Raw genomic sequence first — 10328 nt, forward strand, 5'->3', positions numbered from 1 at the left:
AAGTGCATTTTTATTACTATAGCAATAAGCGCTCAATTGCAATTTTGTTTGCAAGAAATGAAAAGGAAATCTAGGCCAACAAGTAATAATCCATTTCTTAAATAATGCTTAAATTATTGTTTGTCTATCCTGTTTTCCTAACATGTTTTGTATGGAGTATGACAATTTATAGTTTGACCTACCACTTTTGGATCAGAGTGTGTTTAACTCATGTCATACATAGACCTCATGCCTTCTTTATAGACCCTTACTGTTTGTACAGCTGAGATCAATCAGGGTCAAGAGAGGAAGACCGTGAATTTCTACATTTAGTTTGTATTTACAGTTAGTTTGAGAAAACACCATTGCATTTTTAAATATTTGCAGTGTGTCAATGTGTTGCCTCATAAACCGCTGTCCTATTGACCTGAAAAGATTTTCTTCAAGCCAAAAGACTTTTTTTTCATTCTTATTGAGACTCTCAACATGCAAAAACACACAAATCCCACAGTAGGGAATCCTTGAGTTTCAAAAGTGTCTAAACAACACTCAGACTGTTCAAATTGTTCAAACAGGCCCTCAGACATGCAGCTGAGCTCACAGAACCAACACAATGAATGTATTAGTTAAACAGAGGCAGGTGAACAGTTCACATGAATGTATATTTTAGGTTATGTGAGACTGATTGATAATGAGATTCGTTTCCATACATTTTAACATTGCATTTCACATTCATTTGCTGTTTTTATTTCACATTAATTATGGCATGTTTATAGTTTATTTTCTGAAATCCTTACCTTCGTAATTTGGGAAATGTACCTGTCTACCACTCTCTGTGCCAAACAATTATAAAATACAGCAAGTTTGTGTGAATGTATTCTCTGAAATTAACAGGATAGAATTGTAGAGAAATTGTTACTTTAGAGCATTAGGAGTACATATGTTGGTTGATAAACATAAAATGTTTGTTTCAAACTCTAAGTACAGTGCTGAAATGCAAATAAAGGTCTAACCCTCACTTGTCTTGATATAAAATCACCCTCCATCTTGATTAAATGAACATAGCCTGTACAATGGGCCACACAAAATGTCTTTGATTTACTGATCTCCCAATGTTTTAGGTAACCCATTGTTTGTAAGAATGCATATTATATTTGCTAATTCAACCTTGTGTATAAAGCTTCTTTCAAGCCTGAGGTGTTCTGAGTTTGCTTAGTCTGTTTATAAGCAGGAGGACTGTTTAGATACCTCACAAAACTGCTGCGGGGTGGTCCCGTGAGAGAGGAGGAGGACAGAACAGAAACGGGAATGGACACAAAGAGGAGAAGGTCTTTAAAGAGCACTTCCCCTGAGAAACAGAAGGAAGCATTCAATTCTGGGAGAGGAAGAAGTTGAGAGAGAGAGAGAGATATCAAGGATACAGAGACTTATGTTCTTCCTTCAAAAAATCAGAACAAGGAACTGGGCACATTTAATAACAGAAGCAGAGATAAAACTGATAAATCAGAGAAAAGCAGGTATGAATTTCTTTGGTTCATGTTGGATTTTCACCTGAGGATTGCTTTTGTGAATAGATTTTATTGCAGCTTTTCCTATAGTAATGTAAATCATCTGGAATTTGTTCTTTAGGTTCTATATTAGACAAAAGAGAAGCTTTGCCATATAGTGATCGATTTAATAAATATTCTGTTTTATTTATGTTTATTCATTTAGCAGACACTTTTATCTAAAGTGACATTAGCAGTTTTTGATGAGCCACATTGTTTCAAGCATAAACTAGATTAGTACACAAGATAAAGTTAAATGCAAAAAGTGTAACACTGCATGGTCAGAAAAATGTTGCTGTTTGTATTTAAACACGCAAATCCTACACGATCAATTATTAATAATTATTGCAGCAGTTAATATGTTTCTGGCATGTCATTTGTTTGGCAACAATTCTTTTAACCCTAATTTATGCAATATGCTTTTCTTTTTTAAACACTTAACAGCTATATTGGAAGATGTATCCCATTGCCATATTTAAGGATAGCAATAAATTACATTTAATCATTGAGTTGATGCTTTTAACCAAAGTGATTTACAAATGAGGAGAGCAAATTAAGCAATCAAGCCAACAATATAGAAGTGCTGTGACTAATCCCAGCTATCTAGCACAGTACACAGTTACAAGGATGTTTTTATTCGTTATAGAATAGCAAGTGTTAATATTAATGGGTCAAGTGTTCACATAAAAAGATGCGTCTTCAGCCGTTTCTTGAAAATGGCTTAAGACTCAGTTTGACAATTGAAGAGTCAAACCACTGGAAAGAGTGGTTCAAGGAGCATGAGGAATCATTTTCACACATGAATTAACCACCAGAGCTTTGACTTTAACCCCATTGAAAGTGTTTGGGATGTGTTGGATTGAATAGACTTTACAGAGTGGTTTGACTCTTCCATTGTGCCACTGTCACATACTGTTATTTACGATTTAGAAATAATATGAGAAGTTCTTTCTCATCTATTTTGAATGCACAGTTTAATCTTTAACCTAAACCAATAATCTGTTTTTCTTCCAATTTTGTCGATAAGTGATAGCCCACAGAAATTGAAGAAGATTGAGGAGGAAGAAAGAGTCACTGACTCTTTCAGTTCATTCATGGGAAACTGCCAAACATAGATTAAACAAGAAGAAAAACGAGGATAAAGGTCATCCAATCATCAGTTCCGAAAGAAGCGTTTCTGGAAAACTATCACTCCAAAACATTCTATCCCTCTAGATCCCATAAGAAACTCTCAGTTCTCTTTCCTGCTCATGTCATTTACTTGCTTTCTGCAGTAGGTGCAAGTGTGTGGCTCTCAGATGTCTGGGTCTCTGTCCTTTCCCTCACCCTCTCCCTCACCCTTTCCCTCATGCGACTACAGTGAATGGTCTCCAACTTGGGTGCTGATTCCGAGTGTGTACCTCTTGGTGTTTGTTGTGGGCTCCATGGGTAACGGATTAGTGCTATGGGTGTACCTGGACCGCCGAGTGAGAGGCCGCGGGAGGATTGGCAGCTGCTCCAAATCTTCCCAATCCTCCGATCCTCCTCTTTGCCGCGCCACATCTTCTCGTTCAGTGACCGAGTCTTTAATAGCCAGTCTCGCATTGGCTGACCTGGCCTTCGTAATGACCCTGCCTTTGTGGGCGACATACACCGCACTGGGCTATCACTGGCCCTTTGGCCAAGTTCTGTGTCAGGTGAGCAGTTACATCGTGGCACTGAACATGTACGCGAGTGTGTTTTCTCTGACTGGGCTTAGCGTGGAGCGCTACTACGTCATCATACGACAGCGTGGAAATGGACCGAAGCAGGGACGGTCAGCCACACGTGCCAAGTGGATTGTGGGCATCGTGTGGCTGACGGCTGGAATCCTGGCACTGCCCGCTCTACTTCTACGGACTGTTAGGGAGGTGGATTTGGAAGTGGGGGCTGATGGCGACAGGCAGGATGAACATGCCTTCTCCTGCTTGTGTGACATGGACTATTCCAGTTTGATCTCAAGGGAACTAGACCCTGCAGCTTCAGAGCAAGCGGAGCTGATGTGGTCAGCAGCTTTGGGGTTAAAATCAACTCTTCTTGGCTTTCTGTTACCCCTGGTGGTGCTTCTGCTCTGCTACGGCTGGCTGGGGCATCTCCTTTCCCGACACTTCAGCCTAGGCCTGCGCCCCGATCATACGCGCCAACGCAGGCTCCTCCGCATCATCATCACCCTTGTGCTTGCCTTCTTCCTTTGCTGGCTACCCTTCCACACCAACAAGACACTCTCTGCTATGGTGGAACTGGGAATCCTTCCCTTTTCCTGCAGTTTCGACCAGTGGTTGGTGGCGGCACATCCATACTCCATCTGTCTAGGCTACATAAACAGCTGTTTGAACCCTCTGCTGTATGCTTGCTGTGACCCAGCACTCAGGAAGCACTGCAGCGGTCTGCTCGTGTGCTTATGGGTCAAATGCAGAGGTCAGAAGGGAGGAGAGAAGGAGCAACGCAAGAGTTCAACAATACCATCTGGGACACATGAAGTGACAGTTAGTAGAGATGAGCAATGAACAGAGGCAAACAGATTGATTTAGCAAACAGACTCTGGGACTGAGCTGGACCATTTCTGTGGAAAAATCTATTTTTTTACCCATTCATCTGTGAGATCAGGCTTCACCCCCTCAAGAAAACAAATTGCCAATGCCAACAAAATGTGGGAACTGATAATAAGACGATTCCCCATGACATAAAGCCAGAGTGAAGAGGAGCTAAGAAGTTAAAGTAAACCTGTACTTTCCATCATAGAGATGCAACTCAAACTGTTTGTGCAGTGTGGGCATGCTGATGAATTATGACCAGCTACAGTATGTTATTTGCCCTTATATGCAATCATTTTTACATGAACAATAAAATTGAGAGTCTATTTAGTCATATCAATGACTTCTAGGATCAGAAGGCATTTATTTTTGTATGTATAAATGTAAGTTTGTTAAAAAAAAAAAGATATAAGGGAAAAAGTTTAAAAGTTTTCTTCAATCCTAGCAATGTAGGTTCAAGGCTGTAATTTTTCTTTCCCCTTTGTCTGAGGATCTCAAGCAGGATTGGCACAATGCAGCAGCATTGGTGAAACCAATGGCATGAGTTTTGGATGGGACTAATTGTTTGTAGGACAAAAGTTTGAAAATTACAAATTATACTTAAAATGTGAAAAAAGGAGAGCTTGATTACAAAATTAGGATAAATCACTACTGATTTTCCTAATTTCTAAAAACAGAGTGGAGATATGCAGAAACATAACATTTCATAGAAAGAAGGCACAAACAAATAATGGAAAAAAGTTTTGTGTTTTACTGAATTGAGAGAAAAACATAAGGTTAACTGAAAATGATTCCACAAGTCATCACTGTGAGGCAGTGCAATCTAAATTAGGCTGAACTTTCTCTATCAGAACCAGGTAATTACTCAGAACATTACTGGATCTCAGCAGCACAGGTACACAGCTGCTGTTGGACCACTTACACGCTCACATACGCACACACTTGCACACACATATGCAGGTGTACACAGACACACTCACAGAGCCATTCACTGCATTAAGCATAGTACTGCAGATTGGCCTTTTTCTTCGCCTGCACCTCCAGAATGCCCTCCATGTAGTCCTCATGGTTAAGTTCAGTGGCCCCACGCCGCAAAGCAATCATGCCCTAACACACAAAATTGAACAATACATGTGTATTTAACCTCATGTTATACAATCAGGAGTAATGACTAAAGTTAAGTAGAGCATTAAAGTGTTTGATTCAAATTGTTTTGCAAGAAAAAAAGGTTTTTAGGTTTATTTGTGCATTAAAACAAGTGACAGTCAGATGGGTTGTATTTTGCATTAAAGCATGTGAAAGGCCAGAGCACTTTTTTGTATACGTGCCTGCCCTTTTTGAAATCTCAACTTATCACACAAATGACATCCGAGTTCAGGGCCTTTACTACAATGATTACACCACAACACAAAAAAATAAAATAAAAAGTAGGTAAATTAAATAAAGGTTGCAATGATCATACTTACAGCCTCAACACACACGGCTTTACATTGAGCTCCATTGAAGTCATCAGTACAGCGTGCCAATTCTTCATAGTTCACATCAGGACTACAGCACACAAAACAAATTAGGGATAATGTGATAAATAGTGGGAGAGAACACATTTTTTACAATTCTAATTTAAATTTCCATAACAGTTGCACTTTAGTTTGGATATAAAAACTGGTGTCTAAGGTAGCGATGTAAAATAGAGCAAATCACCTTTTGAAAGTACACGGTTGCTTCAAAATTATTATCGATTAGTGCAGGTATGCAACAGATACGTGACTGTTAAAAATTGCATTTGTCATTGAAAGATTTGCTCAAAAACACTGATTCATTCAGCAATGAAACAAGTTAAGTATTTATTAGTGAATCATTACAACATTCATTAAAGAGATGTTTATAAATACCCGATTCATCCAGTAATGAAACAAGTTTTTTGTTAATATTCATTTCATTTCAATTAAACATTTAATTATATTAAATAGAATGCAGCAATTACCAGTAATATTTTGTCAGAACCTCTAGTAAATTACATGTTATTTTATTTAGTTCTCTGTTCAGAATAGTAATCTATGTTTGAAACAAAAAAATCATGATTTTAAATGTATCCAGAATCGTGCAGCTGACTGTACAGTGTGCTCTACCACACAACTACTACACTCGTGTCTCAGTGGATGACCATTTGAAAGCAAATGCATAAAAGCAAAAGCAAGCAAACACTCAAACTATTAATAAATAAATTAAATCTATATTTTCTCATCACAACACCTAAGACCACACTGAGATGCAAAAGAATAAATGTTCCATACCAGACGTTCATCTTGCGCGAGTGGATCTGCATAATGCGAGCACGAGCCTCCTCGTTGGGCATGGGGAACTCGATCTTACGATCTAAGCGACCTGAACGCAGCAGAGCCGGGTCAAGGATATCCACCCTGTTAGTGGCAGCAATCACCTTGGAGGAAACAAGAAAAAACAAGTTGCAATATAAGGCTGACAGGCCAATGTTTGTGACAGAGTAGCATATGGCCACAAGTGCGTACCTTCACTTGCATGTTGGGCTGAAAGCCGTCTAACTGATTGAGCAGCTCCAGCATGGTCCTCTGCACCTCTCGGTCTCCGGCCTTCTCACTGTCAAAGCGCTTGGTGCCAATAGCGTCTAACTCATCGATGAAGATGATGGAGGGAGCTTTTTCCTTTGCGAGAGCAAATGCGTCACGCACCAGTTTGGCACCATCACCAATAAACATCTGCACCAGCTGAGGGCCAGCCAACTTCAAAAATGTTGCCTGAGAAAGGACAAAAGTGAGAATTTGAGACACCAACACAAAAACTGTAGTGAATGTTAATAAGCCACATTATAGACATTTGTTATCCATTATAAAAGCAGCACCTTAGTTTGGGCTGCACAGGCTCTGGCCAGCAAGGTCTTTCCTGTGCCTGGTGGTCCATACATCAGCACTCCCTTTGGCGGCTGGATGCCCAGATTCTCAAACTTCTCTTTGTGATTCATGGGCAGAACAATCGCCTCCACTAGCTGCAAAGAGAAAAGCAGTGAGCTCAGCAACTGCCAAACTGTCATTGTGAGCAACTTCTGGTGACTGGAATGAGGCAATTTATCAGCCAGTACCTCTTGGATCTGTTTGTCAAGGCCACCAATGTCACTGTACTGCTCTGTAGGCCTCTCGTCCACTTCCATGGCCTTAACTCTAGAGTCATACTCAGTGGGTAGAGTCTCCAAAATCAGATAGGAGTCCTTATTCACACCCTGCAAACAGGCCCAGAAGCACATTAAACACATTTCTAAGCAAAACAGACTTTTTAAACAACACAGTTTAAGAATGAGTATATCCTGAACAAATCTGTCAAGTGAAATTAATTTTTACTTGCCACAAGATCACCAGGTTTCAGTTTCTCAGCATCCACCAAACCAATCACAGGCAGGAAATAGGTCTGCAATTAGAGCACTAAATATTAGTGATGAACAGAATTTAATTTTTACAGAAACGACAAAACCAAAAATAACTTTTTTGTAATTAAATCAGCAATGTATTTCAAGCAATTCTTGCGTTGTTTTTGCCTCTTCACGAATAGCCACTTGGTTTAGTCCTCAGTTGTAAGTCAATTTGGTTAAAGGCGTCTGCTAAATGATTAAATGTAAATGTATAATAGAAACACAGAACTTGGACAATGTCACCTCTGAGAACAGTCCACGCGCTTGGGATCCAGTTCTCAATATGAACTAGGCCTAGTTGCTCATTATCACGTATATTATTAGCATACTGGCCATTTATTAGTACTTAAAGCACATATTAATGCCTTATTCTGCATGACTATATTCTAAATCCCTTAATCCTACCCAATACCTAAACTTAACAACTAACTTGCAAAGTATCTTAATAAGCAGTAATTGGAGTTTATTGAGCAAACGTAGTAGTTAATACTTGGTTAATAGTGAGAATTGGACCCTAAACTAAAGTGCGACACAATTTCAGATTAATATTTTTGGTTTTGAAATTTCAGGGAATCACTATATTCAGGGTATGAACAGAAATTCTTAAAATGAATGCAACACCTTTTAATATACATGTCATATTTTAAAGAGCATATTGCAGGTAAGAAAATATATTACCTTGTATGATAATACCATATGAAAAGTTAATGCAGGACTTAAAATGTTTTAAAACAACATAAGGGCACTAATTTAGAATTATTGAAGTATTTAGTAATATTAGGACTAAAGTATTTAGTATTATTGTTTGTGGAGGTTGCAAAAACTTGTGGAGGTTTTGTGGAGGTTGGAAGTACAATTCTCACAAAAACTCTTCTGGAGCCTCAGAAATTTAATTCCTACAATATTTTTCTATACATTGTCTCATCACTGGGTCCTCTAACCTGCAATGTGCCCTTTAAGACAAAGATATTAAAACCTACACAAAACTAAGTACTGGAAAATGTTTGTAAAGAAGAAAAAAAAGCATGATGGTCAACTACAGAAAAACAAGACTGCAGCTGTTCATAAAATCTATTTGACTCACCTGCCGTGTGGAGGTTTTGATGACGGCACACTTGCCCTTCCTCTGAGAGTCCAGATCAATGTTGGCCCCATCCTCTTCCTGGTCATTAGGATCTACATCCAACAGCTTCCATTCAAACATACGCATTTAAACTGTAAATCTCATACACATACATAAAGGCATTTAAAAAGCTCCCAACTGCCCCATATTTTTACCTCTATGACGTTTGAGACGAGGTAAGGCAGAGTCTTGTTCACTTTGATTTTTTCTGTGTTTTCCTTGATCTTGTCTTTCATGGCCTGCAGCTCATGAGTGACACGCAGAACCTCACTCTTCATGATCTGAAATCATACACATATTAAATGACACGCAGATACTGAAAACAATCCTCTGTACAATTAATATGATTTACAGTATGAAGGTTACCTTAATCTCACTGTCCAAAAGACGAGTCCTCTGAACAATCTCTTCAGTGGACATCTTAAGAACTTCCTCGCCGATGCCATCCTGTAAAATACAACCAGGTCTTATGTGAAAAATAATAATCTTTATTTATTAGCAGGTCTGTCTGCCTGCCTGTTTTTAAGTCTTCCGGACCCTAACCTCACAAACGTCAGATATCTAATAATTCATGCATAGGAATACGCGGAGAACATATGATCAAACTTAACGAGCAGAAGAAAACATCGATTCCCATTTCCATGAACACCGTTAGCTTATCTCTGCTAATGTTATGCTAGCAAGTTATAACCACACTTTTACTAAGGATGTATTGTGATCTTCCTGTAATTTTGGAACGAATTTTAATCAGTAGAGTCGATCTATCATTATTTATCACGCTGAATGATCGAGGGGATGAACGCAAACGCTTATAAAAAGGGAATGAAGCGAAATGAAATTCACTGTGTCATGCTATGCTCTTCCATCAGACACAATGCCCGTGCTCAAACATCTTTTAAACACGTGTCTTTTAACGTACAACATGTTTCTCCACATATATACAACATTAACTAGTTTTGGGAAGTATAATTGAACCTAAAAAAACATAAAACAGACCTCCACCTCATCCCAAACTGATCTGTCATTCAGCGACGACATCTTGAAACGCTTCTTCTTCTCAGGAACGTGTTTGTGTTTTGTGGATCACGTCAGTGAGCGTCACTGCCCCGACCTGGCGCGGATGAAAACTGATAGGTTTTCATCCGTCCCGGACGGTCCCGAACGCTCCCGCTGATTAGGGTCTCGTTTATGAAACAGGAGAAGAACGGATTTTTACGTAGCTCAGATATATTAAAACCCCTTTCAGGATAGTGAGACAGAATAAGCAGCACTCAATAAGTTTTATAAATAAAAAGAAGTACTCTTTAAGAGGGTTCAGATCAACTGATCCAATTTGACCAAATAAAAAAATTCTGAGTGTAGTAAATCTATCCAAAAAAAAAAAAAAAGCATATTGTACCATAAATACTATTTTCCTGTGTTGATTTCACAGGCATTCAAATATTGATGTTCAAAACCATAATTGTACTTTTTATTTACGTTTTACATAATACTCAATGTAGACATGACAATTAAAAATTTAGCTTTGGTTGATAGGCTACTAACAATTTTATTTAATGCATTTTCACCCCACAAACATTTTATTAACCTTCACATGGTCTTCGTTTCTTGTTTACACTTCTGGGCTTCGGGCTACGACCCCAACAATTGATTTAGCAATTGTACAAAAGATATACATTTTTAATCAT

At 38.7% G+C, this 10328-nt stretch overlaps 2 protein-coding genes across 2 annotated transcripts; one reads left to right on the plus strand and one right to left on the minus strand.

The window, feature by feature from the left end:
• The first annotated feature begins 2686 nt into the window (after window positions 1-2686).
• Window positions 2687-4101, plus strand: aplnr2 (apelin receptor 2). The gene has a single exon (XM_089129460.1). The coding sequence runs from the start codon at window positions 2825-2827 to the stop codon at window positions 4049-4051; it is 1227 nt and encodes a 408-aa protein (XP_088985586.1). The 5' UTR covers window positions 2687-2824; the 3' UTR covers window positions 4052-4101.
• A 705-nt stretch (window positions 4102-4806) lies between these two features.
• Window positions 4807-9776, minus strand: psmc3 (proteasome 26S subunit, ATPase 3). Its single transcript, XM_039690900.2, has 11 exons — window positions 9637-9776; window positions 9007-9087; window positions 8796-8921; window positions 8602-8706; window positions 7454-7516; window positions 7194-7331; window positions 6957-7100; window positions 6607-6852; window positions 6373-6518; window positions 5545-5626; window positions 4807-5185 (listed from the first exon to the last, which is right to left on the minus strand). The coding sequence occupies exons 1-11, from the start codon at window positions 9676-9678 to the stop codon at window positions 5075-5077; spliced, it is 1284 nt and encodes a 427-aa protein (XP_039546834.1). The 5' UTR covers window positions 9679-9776; the 3' UTR covers window positions 4807-5074.
• Window positions 9777-10328: the final 552 nt, after the last annotated feature.

This window comes from Pimephales promelas, chromosome 1 (assembly GCF_988280905.1).
Source record: "Pimephales promelas chromosome 1, fPimPro1.hap1.1, whole genome shotgun sequence".
NCBI classification, from domain to species: Eukaryota; Metazoa; Chordata; class Actinopteri; order Cypriniformes; family Leuciscidae; genus Pimephales; species Pimephales promelas.